Here is a 20,016-nt window from a genome sequence, read left to right on the forward strand (position 1 = left end):
CCACTAAGCTATATATTGAGAGAGGAAACCCGCTGTCGCCACTTTATGGGCTACTCTTTTCGATTAGCAGCAAGGGATCTTTTATATACACCATCCCATAGACAGGATAGCACATACCACGGCCTTTGATGTACCAGTCGTGGTGCACTGGCTGGAGCGAGAAATAGCCCAATGGGCCCACCGACAGGGATCGATCCCAAACCGACCGCGCATCAAGCGAGCGCTTTACCACTGGGCTACGCGTCTTGCCACTCATTAAGGAAAGAAATGTTTTATTTAACGACGCACTCAACACATTTTATTTACGGTTATATGGCGTCAGACAAACCCGCTGTCGCCACTACATGGGCTACTCTTTCCGATTAGCAGCAAGGGATCTTTTATTTGCGCTTCCCACAGGCAGGATAGCACAAACCATGGCCTTTGTTGAACCAGTTATGGATCACTGGTCGGTGCAAGTGGTTTACACCTACCCATTGAGCCTTGCGGAGCACTCACTCAGGGTTTGGAGTCGGTATCTGGATTAAAAATCCCATGCCTCGACTGGGATCCGAACCCAGTACCTACCAGCATGTAGACCGATGGCCTGCCACGACGCCACTGAGGCCGGTCGCCCCTCATTACTAATAATGCTTGATATAATATCATCTATGATTGGTTTATTTAAGTTATGTCATATAACTGTCTGCTTTATGTCTGTCTGTCCTTTATGGTGCGGTATTTAGCTCAGTCGGTAGAGCGCTCACTGAAGGTGCTTGGGTAGCAGGATCGAACCTCCTTGGTGGACTTGGCTTTCATTGAGTTCAGCAACATACCATGGGTGAATAATGAAGTGAAGTGAAGAGTGTTCTGTTATTTCTTTCGTGATTTTGTGTTTTGGTTTTGGTTTGTTTTGGTAGGGGTGGGGGTGGGGTAAGGATCTTCAAAATATTTTACCCTTTTAATTAAAATAATGGGGTTTGAAACCCCGAAGTAACATTAGGGGTTAGGTAACAAAAAATATTAATAGTTGTTTCTCTGTCATTATTGACTATAGTTTTCATCTCTGTCATTCGATTAGTCTACCAAAAGAGTTAATAAGAGCTACAAAGTGGGACTCGAATGTACGTATAGCCAAACTGGCGACAAAATGGTTCAAGTTACACCTGCCAGACCATTTTGTCGCCGGCAACAAAATAGGCCCATCGACAAAATGGGCCGTAACATAGGCCTGCCTTCACAACATACAACTTGTAGTCAACAAATGACAAGATATGTGATAACGCAGCCCCTGTAACTGCATCTTTCTTCAGTATCTCTGTAAGCAGACTAAATTGCTACGAGAACATACTGGCGTAAACATCAATACACACCAATTGTAATTACCTATTAATAAAACAAACAGTACATAACACACGGATACTGAATTTAAAAACATGTTTATTGAACATGACTGCCAGATATAATATTATTAATAACAAAATATACCATTCACCAAAATATAAATAAAAACATAATAATAATAATAATAATAATAATAATAATAATTTATTAACAACAACAATGATGAATTATGTCTTTATTATAAAAAAGTGTACGACATAAAACAAGAAACGTAATATCGTACATTATTGGTGTTTCGTTTTAATTGTTGTTGTTTGGAAAGAATCAAATCTATTAAAAGACCTAATATAAGTGACTGGTTTGAACAAAATGATATATCGAGATCAAATAGATGCATTTCCATACAGAAGAACCGAATCTGGACACCTTTAACAGGACTGACTTTGGCTTAATTTTTTTATAGTCATTATATATTGCAATGTAATGAATATCAATGAACAGTTAAAAACAATATATAAAACTTCTACAATTTTCTTGAGAATATTGTAGCTATTGGAAATTCAGAAAAAAAATATATCCACTTTCCAGGAAATAGTACATTCTCATGTAAACATTTGTAAAACACGTGATGCAAATTCAAAACTACAATACAACAAGTACATGTATAAATAATAATAATAATAAAAATACTGGTGTATTTAAAACAGTGGTTTGTACTTCTATAACGTGTTATAAATGAAGAAGTTAACAAATTATTGCTGGTTCTTTGACTTTCTTTATAAACTATGTTTACTTTCTTCTATTCATGTATAAAGAAAAATTAAAGATGGATAGAATAAAAAAAAGTGACAAAGAAACAAAAAAGGTAGTAAATGTAAATATATGAACCATAGCACCCTGTTGTAAAACAAGAACAACAAACCTAATAACTATAAACAGAAACAAATAATAATGAAACTACATCGTGTCTATAACAAGAACTGAGAATAACAGCGTGTAAATTATTAACAACGACAATGCTCAATATTGTAATAAGATATAGTAGTACTTGTATTTGAAAACGTAAGTAAAATCATGTAATTGTATCACACATTATTATGTAGAAAGGATTTATGGGTACGAAAAATATATTGTTACATGACAAGGAGCATAACTTTGCCTAATTCATGCTACGAAGAAACGTAACTCGACTAGTGTATGCTAAAGCACGATATTGCAATGTCAACATAGGCGTCGGAAGGGGTGGCAGAGGGGCACTGCCCTTAAATCCTGAAAAATTATATCTTCCTCCCCGTTTAAAATTGTATTAATATGTAACTGCCTCCCCTCTACCTCGAGCGTCTTCTAGCTGTGGTGTAAGTAGACCACGCTAGAAGGACACTCGAGCTACCTCCCCTCCTCATCCCAACCGCTTGTGACACCAGGTATCTTCCCACGTCTATAAATAATCAAGGACTTATAATAATGTACATGTACAGCAGTGAGTCCATCAGCAGTTCTAGACTACCACAATTCAAAATAAACCAATTATCGAGCACAAATAAAATAGAACATCTAATCTGTGAAGGGAAATAACGCAAACAACTATTTAAGCTAGTGGCGCCCCCCCCCCTCCAATTTCGTCCCATAATATGAAATACATGTGGTTGAAAATTAAAACCAAAGTGAATTCGTTGATGCTATGACAAACAAAAACCAACGAAGGACGGAAGGAAGAATCCATTGGAGAATGGATCGAGAAGCCTAATCCAATGCTTCCAACAGAACAGTCACACTCGGTATTACATATGGCATTGCATTATATAAAGTTGCCGACCCTAGTTTTAGAAGTACGGACCTTTTCTGTTTGATATAAAATGCAGCTTGAGCTACTACAAGTACCAGGACGACCAGGGCCCGTGCTTATAAAATGGTTAGAGTTCAGACTCAATCTCTAATGACGTCGCACGCATACAATTTGTATGGCGTTGTCATGACATTAGTGTTTCAGACTCTATTAGAGTCACGAGTCTAGACTCTAAAAGTTTTATAAGCACCAGACCTGAAATACTCTGGGACTGCCAAAATTGAACATTTAAGAAACATTTGTTTTTGGTAATGTGTAATTTAATTGTAAAAAAAGAAGATGTAATAGCCTAAAACATATTTTATATTGCACAAACGCTAGGGTCGGTGTCTTTAACAACACAACGTCGACCGAGAATTAACAAGGTATTTGATATTGTGAATAGATCTAGTTAATTCTCGGTTAACAAAATGTTGGAACCAAGAGATCCAATAACGCAACAACAAGACAGGTTTGAAAATATACAGTTCTGTGAACATATTGCTCTGTGATGTCGAGTGGAGCCTCTTTTTAAAAGAGAGTTTTAAATCTCTAAGTGAGTAGAAACTGGTGAAGCTGTCAGAAGATCTTTCTCTCAACCAGGATGTGGCGTGCCATGTTGTGTGCCAGAAACAACGAGAACAACTGCAAAGGATACAGAAATAAAATATCGTTTATTTTATGTTCTTTATGAACCGATTAAAACATGGCTTTGACTACAGCCCATGACCACATTAGTAAATAGAGTAGTTACTAGTACTCGTTTAAAAAAGGTGACAGATCCAAAGGAATGGCAAAGACTATCTACGTATAACGGGGTTTTTTTTTCTATTTAAAATGCACAACGACCATTCTAGATATGTAAGATGTTTAGTTTCAACCCGTAAACATGGACACTTAATCTACAAGCCTGTAACACGTTTGGATAAAATTACAACAGAATAAAACAACAGTCTGTGATCATGAAACGGTGAAATAGCCTTAAAATGGACTAAAACTTGAGTCCGTAACTGTTACTTCTCAGATGCACGTGCGTTTTTAAAAATATGAAAAATACATTTTGTGATATTAAAAATACCAGGATGACCAGACACATTTCGGATGTATAGAAATGGATAATCTAAACAATAAAATCCAAGTAAAGTATGATTTCAGTTATCAAAAACGTCTCCAACAGTATTTAAAAACTAGAGTCTGTCACAAGAGAGCACGCTGTGCTAATCTTCCACCTCAGTCTACTCTCCTTAAAACCCCACACTTATCTTACGGTACCCCTAACAACGTCGATGGATGACTGATCCACTCCTGACAAATTAATTATTTTCATATATACGTAACAAGGCCTTCGTATGCTGAATTTAATGAAATCTAATACATATTTACTACGCATCTTCAGGATCGAACGCAGCCTGAAAGAACTAGTGGAGGAAAAAGAAACCAGGAGTCGGTAACAATATAGTCTTATAGTATTATCCAGGTAAAAATGGGCTTTTTAAATGAAAACAAAATGTCACTTTTTATATGTTTGCTCCATAACATTCTTTAGTTATGGTCATGACCTTGTTTGTTTTCATACCTCCAGAAGTCCAACTGACATGGCGATGAAACCTATGATGACTAGGTTATCCTTGAAGATCACCATCAACACTCCTATACAGCCAGTATTGAAGATGAATTGTTCAGTCAGCTTTTCCTGAAACACATTAAAGTCTTGAATCTATACTTTAAATATTTAAACTGTTATTAATGGAGGGCTAGAGCATATTATTTAATGAGCGGTTGTAAACAAATAAAAATTGTTAGGTTCTTAAAGGGACAGACCTTAGTTTTTAAACACTAAGGAATATTTTTCACTATTAGAGCCGTTTATGATCACTGAAATCAAACATTACTTATATTTTATTGGTTAGATTATCCATTTCTGTACAACCGAAGTGTTTTTGGTCATCCTGGTCTTTCTAATGTCACAAAATGCATTTTTCATATTTTTAACAACGCACGTGCGTCTGAAAAGTAACGGTTATGGAATCGCCTTTCAGTTTATTTTTAAGGGTATTTCAACGTCACAGACTCTTGGTTCACTCTGTTGTATCCAAATTTGTTACAGATTTGTAAATTAACCAAACAGTTTTACGGGCTGAAACTAGAACCTAGGTGAAAAATATGCCTTAGTGTTTAGAAACTAGGGTCTGTCCCTTTAAGGAATTTTCTCCGTTCCATTCAATATTCGACATCTGATGTATCATTTACTTACGAGTTAATCATATGGACTTTTAGATGTGCAGGTGTCTATTTGATGACCGCAAATTATGTCATAAATGAAACATTTGAAGGCATCAAATGGACCCGCAAATCAAAATTCTATGGTTATCTCCACTATAAACTGAAACGTTTTCCCACGAAACCAGCTGAACGTCTCGTATTAACAAAGAAGAAGAAAAGCTAAAGTTTGTTTTGTTTAACGACACCACTAGAGCACATTTCTTTATTAATCATCGGCTATTTGATGTCAAACGTTTGGTAATTTTGACATAGTCTTAGAGAAAAAACTCGCTACATTTTTCAATTAGTAGCAAGGGATCTTTTATATGCACTATCCCACAGACAGGATAGCACATACCACAGTCTTTGATATGTATACCAGACGTGGTGCACTGGCTGGAGCGAGAAATAGCCCAATCGTTCCTAGATGACCGCGCATCAAGCGAGCACTTTACCATTGAAATACATTGCTACAATTTAATCATAGACCCTTGAACAGTTAACTTGGCCTGTTCCACTTTCTCATGGCATTTTGCAATGAGGCTGTTATTGTCTGTTTGATGCCCGGAAAATAATGTAATTAACCAATACATTACACAACATACATACCAATAAGTAAAAAGAAGAAGAAAAAAAACATACCCAGGAAGTGGTCCACTTTAAACGGTATCATGTCTACGTTCCCTCAGCTCTGTGTTCCCTCAGCTAACTCTAACCCTAACCCTGAAGGAACATAGAACTGAGGAAGTCTAACCATGACCCTGAGGAAACACAGAGCTGAGGGAATATAGAGCTGACCCCATTTGTGCCTTTCAACTACGTCTATGAAACGGAAACTGCCGATCTTGGTGAAGAGTAACCATCATGCTACTCACGGAATATCGTCGAACTCCGTAACCACAGTCGAATGACGATGGGATTCTGCAGCAGGATTTCGGGACTCCACACCTCGAGGTTGCGTTTGACGAGCAGTTGAAGTAGACATTAGACTCCCAGTCCTCATAGCTGGCCGCGCCACAACATGTGAACTGAAATTAAAATGGTGGCGCGTTTACAATGTGCGACTAGTAGTGACTATTGTCGTGTTCAGCAGACTAGACCATAATGTTCAGTTTTACCTTCAGTATTTGGTTGCTTTTCTTTACGCACTTATAAAAATGAGATGTTACTATTAAAAGTTTAATAATAATTTATCTAGTGCAACTTGTAGTAACTTATAATATAAAAAATAATATATGTATTAACACTATATCACGTTTTCTGAAATTGAAATACAAATGCGTTAATTAACATAGTAGCTAACATTATTTTGTCTCTTTGTGAACCACCAAGACAAACGACCAAAACGCATTAGTATTTATTTGGTCTAAAACACACACGTATACAGTTTGAAGCTGAGTTCATGAGATGGATAACACGTCACAAATATAATAAAAGATAAAAAGGGACATCATAAAAAAGACACCCTATCCTTAAATCCCCTACTCCCGACGAAAGAATTCGTTCTTCGTTCAATCTTGAGATGAACCATTGTCCATTGGCGAATCCAGCAGAGAGTGGAGGGATCACAGTGGTCCCGTGATCCCCACCCCCACCCACGCCCGTTTGAAGTGCCCTTTTAATATTTTGTTTTTGTTTTATTTAAATTGATTATCCACAATATACAACAGTAAATTGATTATCCACAATATACAACAGTAAACTGCCCTAAACACGCATCTTAGAGCATCTTTATTTCATTCATTTCTGGAAGGAAGGAAATGGTTTATTTAACGACGCACTCAACACATTTTATTTACGGTTATATGGCGTCGGACATATGGTTAAGGACCACACAGATATTGCGAGAGGAAACCCGCTGTCGCCACTTCATGGGCTACTCTTTTCGATTGGCAGCTAGGGATCTTTTATATGCACCATCCCATAGACTCATTTCTGGAGAACATGCTCCCTACCCCCTATAGATTTGGATCCTCTAGTGAGCTCGGCTCATTTATTTGCCTTCGATAAACTCAAATACATCCTACCTTACAAAATCCTGGATCCGCCACTGTGATCCCCTAACTCATCGTCGCAAGCCAACATACATGTACCATTCTGCATTTTGTATTCTATATACACGGTATGGTAACCAGGCTTGCGAAGATGCCCCTACCTCTTTTTGCAGAAAGTCGATGACGTCCTTGGTGTCTGCGTTGTTGAAGTAGTTGAAGACGGCCAGCCTCATGTAGTTCATCATCTTGTGCTCCACCGAGTCGAGGAAGACGAAGGCCACGATGCCGACAGCGATCTGCAGCACGAACACCAGCACGATGACGATGATGAACTGAAGGAATATAAAGACGTGCAATGCGCTACACGGTCTTGTGTGTAATTTTAGCAAATGATCCAAGAAAGAAAGAAAGAAATGTTTTATTTAACGACGCACTCAACACATTTTATTTACGGTTATATGGCGTCAGACATATGGTTAAGGACCACACAGATTCTGAGAGGACACCCGCTGTCGCCACTACATGGGCTACTCTTTCCGATTAGCAGCAAGGGATCTTTTATTTGCGCTTCCCACAGGCAGGATAGCACAAACCATGGCCTTTATTGAACCAGTTATGGATCACTGGTCGGTGCAAGTGGTTTACCCGTTGAGCCTTGCGGAGCACTCACTCAGGGTTTGGAGTCGGTATCTGGATTAAAAGTCCCATGCCTCGACTGGGATCCGAACCCAGTACCTACTAGCCTGTAGACCGATGGCCTAACCACGACGCCACCGAGGCCGGTTCAAATGATCCAAAGTCTACTGAGGGAATGAATTCGAACCCAGTACTCTCTGTGTGAATATGTTTGTTTTGTTCAACGACACCATTAGAACACATCGAATTTATTAATCATCGGCTATTGGATATCAAACATTTGGTAATTTTGACAAATAGTCTTAGAGAGGAAACCCGTTAGATTTTTTTTTCCATTAGTAGCAAGAGATCTTTCTATGCATCACAGACAAGATAGTACATACCACGACCTTTTAATATACCAGTCGTGATGCATTTGCTGTAACGAGAAATAGCCCAATGGGCTCACCGATGGAGATAGATCACACACCGACCGCGCAGCAGGCGAGCACTTTACAGCTGGACTACGTCCCGCCCTTCTGTGTGAAGGTTCAATGATGTACCAATTTGCCTGACGCTCCATAACACAACTCACAGTGTGGTACCCCACCCGTAATCCTAGCAACACCAAAGTCTTTTACTTCTAAGCTGTTCGTATAATAAAATGTGTCATACAATATAAAAGCTGAAAACGGACTATACATACAGGGCCGTACCCTGATCAAAATCCGGGGGGAGGGGGGGGGGGGAGCACTACAAACAAATGAAATACTATACAAATTAAACCCTGAGATGTGTATGCTATTTTCTAGAGTAAAAAAAAAGGTGAGATTCTCAGGGGGCAACTGCATAACCTGCCCCCCCCCCCCCCCTCCCGGAGGGTACGGCCCTGACATAGTATAATGTTATAATGTCACTTTACTGTAAATCTAGTGTAACGTAACATTATTAAAGGGCTGTTCCAGTAATAAGCATGTCTTCGGGAATAGGCAACAAACCTCTGTGTTTGTATTCTGTAAATGGTAGCCACTGGTTGCAATAATTTAATTACGGAACAGTCCATACCATAAGAAGAAATGTATACAAACCGTCTTCAAAAGGCAGATATTTTCCCTGAGCGCGCCGACACAGCCAAACACGCTGATTATGAACATGACGATACCAACAGCAATGATCATAAAAGCAGGGTCCGTGATGAGGTTGTCGAAGGCGCCGAGACCTTGTTTTTGCACACGGGCCCAAACGCCGATAGCAATCATAACACCTCCTAGAAACTGGGGGAACAAAAAGATTTATGATTCTAAATTTCTATTTAAAAAAAAGTAATAACAACAGAGTGATGAACATAAAACAGCAATATAGGCAAACAGCAAATTAACTTCTTTTTTTAAATAATTAAAACATTATGTCGCAATTATATTGTTCTTGATGGTCGTGATAGCTGATTGAGAAAATGGTAGTAGTAGTAATAATAATGAAGGTAATGGCGATATCATTTGTGGACAAAAGGATGCAGGGCCTTATTTGGCTCGAAAGAAGTGGTGTGGTAGTACAAAAAAGGATCATAACAATAGTAGGTGGCCATCTTCAGCTAAACAAAACGGGCACTTTTAAGCTAAAAAGAACAATTTAAAATAAATTGGAGGCAACTGTCCCATCCCCGCTTATTACGGTCCAAGTTTTTTTTCTTTCTCTGTGATTTTTTGTAGGCAATTTATTTGTTTAGGGTTTTTTATTTTGGTGTGTGTGTGTGTGTGTGTGTGTGTGTTTGTGTGTGTTGTGTTGTTTATTGTACGTATGTATATGTGAGTGCGTACGCGTGTGTGTATATGTGTGTGTGCTTGTTTTTTGTTTTTATTTGTATTTCAAGATGTGCAATACATGGGTTTTTTTTTTTAAGTTATTTTTTTTTTACAATTAAACTTACCCATACTAAAAAGTTAATGGTGAACAAGCAGTATTTAACCCAGAAATCACATTGCGTGCACCGGTCTGTCCAGGTAGGGGAGACAATTGCAGAATCACTGCGATATTGCACGCTGTCCGACGTTTCAAGAGTAATCTCCCCTGCATTGTCCATCCGACAAATTCATTTACATGTTCTTGTTCATGCTACCTGCAAGGATGTACATAATATTATGGTTAAACAACAAAAAACACCAAACAGACTAATATAACTGTACAAACATTGTACCAAAATTATATTGAATTAACTAACGTATTACAACATTTAAACATAGTTTAGCTTTAATAATATAAATAAGAAGAAGAAGAAGAAAATAAGAAATCAACAAGCCATTTGTTGGTTTTGGTGTCCATGACAAATTTGTATAGTATGTAAGTTAGTGACATTTAAATTATTATAAAAATTGAAACGCACAGTTTATTTGTTATAATATCATAAAATATATTTTAAATAGGCCTAACAATGCCGATCATGGCAATAAACCTACACCAAAATGAGTAACAATAACGTGACGTCACATACTTCAAATTTCCTACCCAACCTATAGTTTTATTGTGATGTTGTATAGGCCTATTTGTCAATTCCAACCGTATCCAACATTACACATGGCGCGTCACGGGAAGAAAGTTAAATTTGATTTTGTATTTTAAATCCGTGTTTTAAATATCGAACCTTTAAACTGATGGTGGGTGGCATACGTGGTTGGTGTTCCATACCTGTTCCAGCTCATCGAGTAGGCTATTATACAGACTAATACCCCACGACTGGTACATATCACTGGCGTAGAAAGCGTGTGTGTGTGTGTGTGTGTGTGTGTGTGTATGTGGGGGGACAAGGGGGCATGTGCCCTCCACACTTTGTAGCAGCATCGATGGTTTTTATATATTTTTCAAGTATTTATATACATGTGTATGTGTGTGTGTGTGTGTATGTGTGTGTATGTGTGTGTGTATGTGTGTGTGTGTGTGTTTGCCCCCCCCCCCCAATACACACACTTTTTGGCACCTCCCTACGTGCCATATCATAGTAAGATAAACTGCAAACCACAGTCTTGGCAATTCATGTTTCATCTTATTATTAGAACTGTTTTGGTGCAAATTGTTTTAATAAACAGTCAACCCTGCCTATACTTCTTTTATAATTAATTTGTCAAAATTTAGAGAACATAATTTGTTATAACTCAAGTATCTCTTGGGCGAGGAGGGGGGGGGGGGGGCATGTGCTAGGCACCAAATAGCCGTATTGTAAAATGTGTTGAGAGGTCGTTAAAGAAATATTCCTTTACTTTAAAGGTAGAAAAGGTTTTAACTCAGGAATACATTAGATGATATTAACTCTTCTTGAACATAGAACACGAGAAACTAGTGGATATGATATAAGTATTTACAATCAGAGGGTAATGCTCTTTCTCTGGCTCCCCTACCTTCTTGAAAACTACTGTACTCTCAATATTATATTATATCATATCATATCATATCATATCATATCATATCATATCATATCATATCATATCATATATCATATATCATATCATATCATATCATATCATATCATATGTAGGATTTCCCAAATCTGTGGCCAACCATCTTGTTCCTTTGCAATCTGGAATACAATTGGCTTTTCCAAACACCCCTCTCGGAAGTTTTCCCATACCACCGCGACGCCACTATATAACTCATCAACCTCAAAACGTTTTGTACTCGGCCCCTACTACTTCAAATGATTGCAATGCGTTTTTTGGAATCTCATCATCTTTAACTAATGAGGAAAGAAGTAGGCCTACTCGGGTAAATTTCGCAAACTAGCGAAATTAAAAATATATATCATATGCCAGACTGCATCCACATACCTGTTAACTCGTTAACCGGATGTTTTCGTTAAAACACGTCGACGACTGGGTCGCAAGCTGTTGTCCACGCTGAATCATATCGACCGCATCATTTTAATGCATCTCTGCCATTCTCAGTCTGTACGCCCTCTGTTGGCAAACGCAATCTAGGATCAATACATTGATTTCCAGCACCTTAATGCAGCGAGCCATTTTCATTTGTAAAAAATGTGCTGAACAGTTAGACTATAGCCGGCATAGCGACAGACATAGAAATAAATGTATCCGACCTCCCAGGAGAAGCAATCAAAGCAGCAATTAAATACTAAATTGGTAAATTAATATTATTACCAAATTAGCCTTTACATGATATAACATTTATGCACTACAACATAACTGTGAGCTGTTTGGAAAGAAAAGTATGAGAAGGGAGGCGTATGTCCCTCACACACAAACCCCCAACTCCACCACCCACACACATTTACTCCGTACGGCTGGATAAGTGAGACCACCCATTGCCCCAAGATTGGATTATCAAAAATTGTGGTATGTTCTGTCCTGTTTGTGTGAAAGTGCACATATAAGAACCGAGTGCGGCACCTGTGCCCATGACAGGCGTGCGCTAAAACAGCTTGCTCTGAATGTGCACGTTAAACCCTATGACATGACAATGACAGCGTATAGCGGGTTTCCTCTAAGACTATATATGTCAGATTTACCATATGTTTGACATCCAATAGCCGATTTTTTTAAATAATTTTTTTTAAATCAGTGTGCTCTAGTATTTTATTGTTGGAGTTTGTTATGTGTTTACTGCCAGGCGATTAGTTACTCTGACCTTTGTCCTGTTTTATTCTACATATGGTGTTTATTAGTCTCATACCGGACCAACCGGAGGGGACTATAAGTTTCATATCCGTCCTTCTGCCTGCCTGTCTGTCCGTCTGTTTGTCTGTCCATTCGTCTGTCTTCTGTCTGTCCGTCCGTCCGTCTGTCCCATATATAGTTTTCCGGACGTTCCACAATGCCTCAAGATAGTGATCTGAAATTTTGTATATAGCTTTTTCAAGTACTGTTACAGATCAAGTTTGACTTCCAAGTCGATTTACCCGTTTTTTTGACAGAGCTATGGCCCTTGAATTTAAGAGATATGAAAATTTGTTTTTGTAAAAAAAAAAAAAAAAAAAAAAATAATAATAATAATAATAATAATAATAATAGTAAAAAATCGGAATTGTGTACTGTTACAGATCAAGTTTGAATTTTTTGGTCCAACTATTTAGAGAAAACCCAACTGCAGTGATATAGGTTACCTCTACCGAATAGCAACAAGGAATTTCTTTCATATACCAGTCGTGGAATATTGCCAGGAACGGGGAAATACCCAATGGATTTACTAATTCCTTTGAAAACCTCTTGTGCAATGCATTCTGCGAGCCAGCAGAAAGACATAAATAACGACTGTCAACCGTTCGGGGCGAGACGTAGCTCAGTGGTAAAGCGATGGCTTGATGCGCGGTCGGTTTGGGATCAATCCCCATCGATGGGCCCATTGGGATATTTCTTGTTCCAGCCAGTGCACCACGACTGGTATATCAAAGGCCGTGGTATGTGTTTTCCTGTCTGTGGGATGGTGCATATAAAAGATCCCTTACTAATGGAAAAATGTAAAGGGTTTCCTCTCTAAGACTACCTGTCAGAATTACCAAATGTTTGACATACAATAGCCGATGATTAATAAATCAATGTGCTCTAGTGGTGTCGTTAAACAAAACAAAAAAATTTCTTCGGCATGTTCATTATATTTGAGTGCGAGTGCGAATAATTTTTACATGCTCATATACCACTAGAGTTTTTGAAGTATTTTTTCTTTCTCCTTTCTTTTTTTTTGGTTTTAATTCTGTTTTAACTTTATGAATTTTTTTTCACATTGCAAACAGGTTTGTATGTTAGTCATCAGGCGAGATTTTATTCTGTACATTCATACTCCTGCAAGCTTGTTTTGTTCATCGACACCACTAGAGCACACCGGCCACTGGATGTCAAACATTTTGGGAATTTTAACGTGCTCTTGGTGAAAACCCGCTAACTTTTTCCATTAGCAGCAAAGGGTCTTTTTATATGCACCTTCCCGCAGACAGGACAGCACCTACCACGGCATTTGATGGTTGGGACTGGGAAAAAGCAATCAGGGAATGGGTCGGTCCATTGAGATGGTTCGATCCTGCGACACAAGCAGCTCAAGCGAGCGCTCTACCGACAGTTAGATCCCGCCCCTAATACTCACGAATGCAGCCCAAGATTCGATTATTTGGAATTTGGTTTAAATTTTTCTTATTGCTTTTAGCTCATTGTTCTGTTCAGGTTTTGTGTTTGTGCAATGTGCCATTACTGTCGAGCACTGCGCCTAATCTTACGTATTTTGAACGTGTACTTTAAAGGGACATTCCTTAGTTTGCTGCAATTTTTAAGATGTTATCGACTAACAGAGACTTTTTGACGACTGTAATTACATATAAAATATATTTTTCTGCATAAAATATTAGTGGCTGTATATTAAACGTGTTTCTGATCGTTATGATATTTGTACTAGGTTATATTTCATTTTATTTCCTAAAAAATATTTTTTCGTACGTACGAAATTATTTAAAGACAAAATCCAGTTTGGGGTTCTTACAAATATTAAGACGACCAGAAACACATTGAATATACAGACACTGATATTCTAAACAAGAAAATATATTTAATAATATGTAAGTTTAATCGTAGAAATATTTTGTTAGTCGGTAACATCTTACAATGCAGCAAACTCGGGAATGTCCCTTTATAATCAGTTCAGAATATAAGCGGCAAGTATTGATCGCACAGACGTTAACGCAGACGACATGTTCCTTGTAATAAACAGTTAACGCGTAAGGTTATTAATATTATCACAAAGGCATTTATATGCTAACGACCATACCATGGAGGTACAGCTAGAGAGCACAGTTATTAATTTGTTAGAGGTCTAACAGAATTTCGCAATAGGTTATTGAACAGAAAATGTTAAAATTAACAGAGGAGGGTCCATAGGGATCACATGGACCTATCCACTACCCCTAACAAACAAACAAACAAACAAAAGAAACAAAAAAGTGCCCCCTTCCTCCCCCAGCAACAATTTCTTTACAGTTTTCATTTCACGCATATCAAACCAGGGCCGTACCCTGATCAACATCCTGGGGAGGAGGGGGGGGGGGGGGGGGGGGGCACTTCTTTTTATAAACAAATGAAACACTATACAAATTAAACCCCGAGACGTGTATGCTATTTTCTGGAGTAAAACAAGAAGAAGAAAAAGTGAGACTCTCAGGGGAGGGGGGAAACTGTCACCTGCCTCCCCCCCCCCCCCCGGAAGGTACGGCCCTGCAAACTATTATTAGAATGCGCAGTTTAGTAGTATATACTTGTATATAATTGTATGTATACGTACGAAATTATTGGAAGGTGAAATCTGGTTTGGGCTACTACAAACATTATGACGACAACAAACACCTTGTTTTTACAGATACAGAGATTTTAAACAGAAAAATATATTTTATATGTAATTTTAGTCATCAAAAAGGGTCTGTTAGTCGTAAACATGTTACAATGACAGTAAACTCGGGACAGTCCCTTTAAAAAACAAGAAAGAGTAAAGCCTATAATTGACAATGAAATATTTAGCAATAAAATATCACAAAGCAATGAGTTACTCACATGCACCATATTATGTACTCTATAAATGTAGATTTATTTACTGTCGTCTGTCTTGAAAAAAAAGAAGGTAATAAATATGTATGAACGGTGGTTAATTTACAACCTGCACAGATTGTTTCTACCCCCCTGTGTTCGGTGTAGGATCAATTGTAGAGGTACAAGTGCTGATCAAGGGTTAAGTATTTAAATCTTATTGATTTACCTAGCAGTTCAACGTAGTGATAAAATACACTTAACTTTTAAAGCATATTGCTGTTCTATAAAATATAGTATTCAACGTATAGCTATAAATAACGACAGCATTTAAGACCACGAGACGAAAATTATCGATGCAAAATGATCTGGCCTGAAAACTTTTTTAAAGAGACTATTCTGAGTTTACAACCATTGTATCATATTTCCAAATAATAAATAATTTTTAACAAATAAAGTTTTATTCTTGAATACAGTATATTGTTTAGAATATCAATATCTGTATATCCAATGTATTTTTGATCGTAGCTCAAATTATGTTTGTAGTAGCTCAAATTTCATGAATTTTATTTTCTAATATAATTTGTTTTTATACGTACAACATGATTTGGAGGTAAATTACAATTAGGGATACTGTAAACCATGGCAGTACCCTGATCAAAATCCGGGGGGGGGGGGGGGGGGGGGGGGCACTACTAAATAAAACACTATACAAATTAATGTGTATGCTATTTTCTGGAGTAAAAAAAAAAAAAACGGAGAGTACGGCCCTGTAAACACCAGGATAACAAGAAACATAGTGTATATATACAGACACTCACAATTTAAACAAAGCAAATGTATCTAATGTATAATCGTAGTTGTTAAAAACGCTCTTAGTTGAACACATGTTACAATGATAGTTAACTCAGGACAGACCTTTTAACACGAACTTCCATCATTCTACTCACAATATTAGTTGTAATTCATGTATAAATGCATAGTTATGTTTAGTTGTACATGCATTTACAAATATGAATAACAGTTGTTATCAAGATTAGGGCATTTTCGTTTAATTAGAGCACAATTCAGCCTCCCACCACAAAAACCGGCCTCGGTGGCGTCGTGGTTAGCCATCGGTCTACAGGCTGGTAGGTACTGGGTTCGGATCCCAGTCGAGGCGTGGGATTTTTAATCCAGATACCGACTCCAAACCCTGAGTGAGTACACCGCAAGGCTCAATGGGTAGGTGTAAACCACTTGCACCGACCAGTGATCCATAACTGGTTCAACAAAGGCCATGGTTTGTGCTATCCTGCCTGTGGGAAGCGCAAATAAAAGATCCCTTGCTGCCTGTCGTAAAAGAGTAGCATATGTGGCGACAGCGGGTTTCCTCTCAAAAATCTGTGTGGTCCTTAACCATATGTCTGACGCCATATAACCGTAAATAAAATGTGTTGAGTGCGTCGTTAAATAAAACATTTCTTTCTTTCCCACCACAAAAATAGGAGCCTGTACGCCTATGAACGACAGGTCCGTAGGAGTCATGTTTTTGTCCTGCTACGTGTGTGTGTGTGTGTGTGTGTATGTGTGTGTGTGTATGAGAGAGAGAGAGAGAGAGAGAGAGAGAGAGAGAGAGAGAGAGAGAGAGAGAGAGAGAGAGAGAGAGAGAGAGAGAGAGAGAGAGAGAGAGAGAGAGAGAGAGAGAGAGAGAGAGAGAGAGAGAGAGTGTGTGTGTGTATGTGTGGGGGGCACAGCCTGCACTGTGGGTGTGGGTACTTTTTAGCATGCTTCCATCAGAGACCTGTTAAAGCACGCCTGTAGGAACAACCTCTGACTTCGCCAGAGAATTCTGTCCATGACAGGGAAGCCTGCACTGGATCATCCTCTCTTAAGTACTAGCAATTTATATCCAAATAAGTCTTGATTATCCTAGATTGCTATTATAATATCAAGATGCTTAAGAATGAAAGATTAAAATTTTACCTGTATTCCCGTCCCCCATCCCACTTAATTTGTAGCCCCACCCCACTACCACCACTACAGATATTGTTCATACGGGCCTGAACCGGCCTCGGTGGCGTCGTGGTTAGGCCATCGGTCTGGTAGGTACTGGATTCAGATCACAGTCGAGGCATGGGATTTGTAATCCAAATACCGACTCCAAACCCTGAGTGAATGCTCCGCAAGGCTCAATGGATAGGTGTAAACCACTTGCACCGACCAGTGATCCATAACTGGTTCAACAAAGGCCATGGTTTGTGCTATCCTGCCTGTGGGAAGCGCAAATAAAAGATCCCTTGCTGCTAATCAGAAAGAGTAGCCCATGTAGTGGCGACAGCGGGTTTCCTCTCAAAATATGTGTTGTCCTTAACCATATGTCTGACGCCATATAACCGTAAATAAAATGTGTTGAGTGCGTCGTTAAATAAAAAATTTCTTTCTTTCTTTCATACGGACCGGATGAGTGATTGGGGTGGGGGAGGGTCAAATCGGTGTCTAAAATTTTAGTGACTCAAACTTTGGCAGAAATCGAAGGTGATAGATGCTAAAAGAAACAATTGAAAGGAGAAAAGTTGTATGTTTTTGATAGGGATTGTCGGGTTTTTTCTCGTAGTGTTTGTATTTGTCACCGACATTTAAATTCACTGTCATAAATGAACTTTAAAGAAAAAATAAAATAAATTAAGTATGTGACATCAGACTTGGAAAACGGTATGTATTTAAGACTTGGAGACATACATGGAGATAATGTGGTGGTGAAAAACTGACACTTTTTTTTACACCAAGTGTATGCTCTAGCTAGATCGAAGTATATAACTGTAGTAGGGTAGGGGCACTTGACCTAGTGTGTACCCAGGATAACGTGCTTGAACCTTAAATGGATTATAAGAACGAAATTTTTTTATAAAAAATAGAAAGATAAAGAGAAGTGCATTAATTGTTATATGCACTTATCAGTTTGCCTGTAATAATATCTTTACCTTTACAAAATGCATGTTACATATTCGTACAGTAAAGCAGATCTTTGATCAGCGAACCGCAAAAAGCGATAACGTGGTCTAATCTGACAAAACTGTCATTGTACCCGCCTAGACTAATACGCTGCATGCAGTTGAGACTTTCTCTTTTGTTTTCACCACGCATGCGCCAGGTGAAAAGCGTGCCTACCAACGGGACTTGCGTTTATGGGAAATTTATGCGTAATTAACGAAGAATGTATGATAGCTTCTTTTGAAAGGTACGGTAAAACATGACAGTATTCAAAAGTGAAGACACAAAACTGTATCTGGCCGCGTAAGTGATTTACAAGTTGTTTGGCATTCGGTGATTGTCGGTCTTTTTTGGATCAAAGCCATTTACCGCCCATTGACCCCCGCGACCTACTCGAGTGAAAAATCACACCTGGAATTAGGGGACGAGTACGAATGAACTTTTGTGTTGGATATGTGTAAATATGTTGATTAATTCTGTGTACGAAAAGTCGCCGACAATCACTGTATATTTTCCATAAATGTTTTCGATCGAATGTTGTTATCTGTTAAACAGTTTAATATTATATTAAGGTTAAAAGATCGAAAACGACGCTAAGATACTAAAGAAGTTTAAAACTTTCTCAACATTCCAGATCCACAAACATTTACTTATGTTTTGTGAAAATATTGAATTTGCAAGTACTTTCATTACTTAACATTCTGTTAAATAATAATAATAATAAAAAAATCTGTGTTAATAGGCTTGTTTACTATGGCCTACTTACTATGGAAGTGACCATGGGAGAATGTTCAAAGTGAAAATGGAATTTGATGTTATTCCTATGAGAATAACGGATTTGAGTCTTAACATGGATACAGACAGCCACTTTCTCTCGCACCAGAGGCCACTGAGCCCGTTGAAGGAAGACGAGAGTCCCGCGACAACCACACGGACGGACAGACAGAAGAACATACACATGGACAGCATCGTGTTGACCCCCCGGATGGGAATCATGAACCCGCTGCAGGAGATAATGAACATGAGAGTGAATCCGGTGACCATATCCTTGTCCAATGACTCTGGCTATGTCAAGTCGGAATTCTCGCATGCCGATTCGCACGCTGATTCGATGATCAGTGTGGAAAAACGCTTGTTACAGATACAGAACAAGGATATTCAACTTCCTAAACTGAATCTGAATGAGGACGGGAATATTTCTATGAGAGACAAGAGCAAGAAGTGTAGTCAAAGGGTAAGTTTAGCTCAATATTGAATGAAAGAAATTTTTATTTAGCGACACACTCATCACATTTTATTTATGGTTATATGGCGTAGAACATTTGGTTAAGGACCACACAGGTATTGAGAGAGGAAACCCACTATCGCCACCTCATGAGCTACTGTTTTCGATTAGCAGCAAGGGATCTGTTATATGCACCATCCCACAGATGGGATAGTGCATACCACAACCTTTGTTACACCAGTTGTGGAGCACCGGCTGGAATGAGAAATTGCCCAATGTGTCCACTGACGGGGA

The 20,016-nt window shown here is 38.4% G+C and overlaps 2 protein-coding genes across 4 annotated transcripts in view; one reads left to right on the forward strand and one right to left on the reverse strand.

Moving 5' to 3' along the window:
• Nucleotides 1-1,545: 1,545 nt before the first annotated feature.
• LOC121371003 (tetraspanin-33-like) lies at nucleotides 1,546-11,957 on the reverse strand. Of its 2 annotated transcripts, none has more exons than XM_041496597.1 (7): nucleotides 11,835-11,957; nucleotides 9,947-10,135; nucleotides 9,108-9,293; nucleotides 7,566-7,736; nucleotides 6,286-6,438; nucleotides 4,725-4,841; nucleotides 1,546-3,793 (listed from the first exon to the last, which is right to left on the reverse strand). In XM_041496597.1, exons 2-7 carry the CDS (start codon nucleotides 10,097-10,099, stop codon nucleotides 3,728-3,730), a joined length of 846 nt encoding a protein of 281 aa, XP_041352531.1. In that variant the 5' UTR covers nucleotides 10,100-10,135; nucleotides 11,835-11,957; the 3' UTR covers nucleotides 1,546-3,727. The 2 variants fall into 2 exon arrangements, with proteins under 2 accessions (XP_041352531.1, XP_041352532.1); XM_041496598.1 differs by lacking the exon at nucleotides 11,835-11,957 and adding an exon at nucleotides 10,316-10,453.
• A 7,194-nt stretch (nucleotides 11,958-19,151) lies between these two features.
• LOC121372220 overlaps nucleotides 19,152-20,016 on the forward strand; it is a 48,604-nt gene continuing 47,739 nt past the window's right edge. The window contains exon 1 of one of the 2 annotated variants that reach the window (XM_041498506.1): nucleotides 19,152-19,731. In XM_041498506.1, the coding sequence (XP_041354440.1) occupies nucleotides 19,285-19,731 (447 nt within the window). In that variant the 5' untranslated portion in view covers nucleotides 19,152-19,284. The remainder of the gene's footprint in view (nucleotides 19,732-20,016) is intronic. The other variant, XM_041498507.1, reaches the window with a different exon arrangement.

The sequence above is a fragment of the Gigantopelta aegis genome, chromosome 4, assembly GCF_016097555.1.
Source record: "Gigantopelta aegis isolate Gae_Host chromosome 4, Gae_host_genome, whole genome shotgun sequence".
NCBI classification, from domain to species: Eukaryota; Metazoa; Mollusca; class Gastropoda; order Neomphalida; family Peltospiridae; genus Gigantopelta; species Gigantopelta aegis.

Coding starts and splice junctions, on each gene's coding strand:
- LOC121371003 (XM_041496597.1), bottom strand. CDS start 10,099: ATGGACAATGCAGGGGAGATTACTCTTGAAACGTCGGACAGCGTGCAA. Junction 7,737..9,107: donor ATATCTGCCTTTTGAAGACG/GTTTGTATACAT, acceptor ATATTCCTTCAG/TTCATCATCGTCATCGTGCT. Junction 4,842..6,285: donor ACGGAGTTCGACGATATTCC/GTGAGTAGCATG, acceptor AATGTGTTTCAG/GAAAAGCTGACTGAACAATT.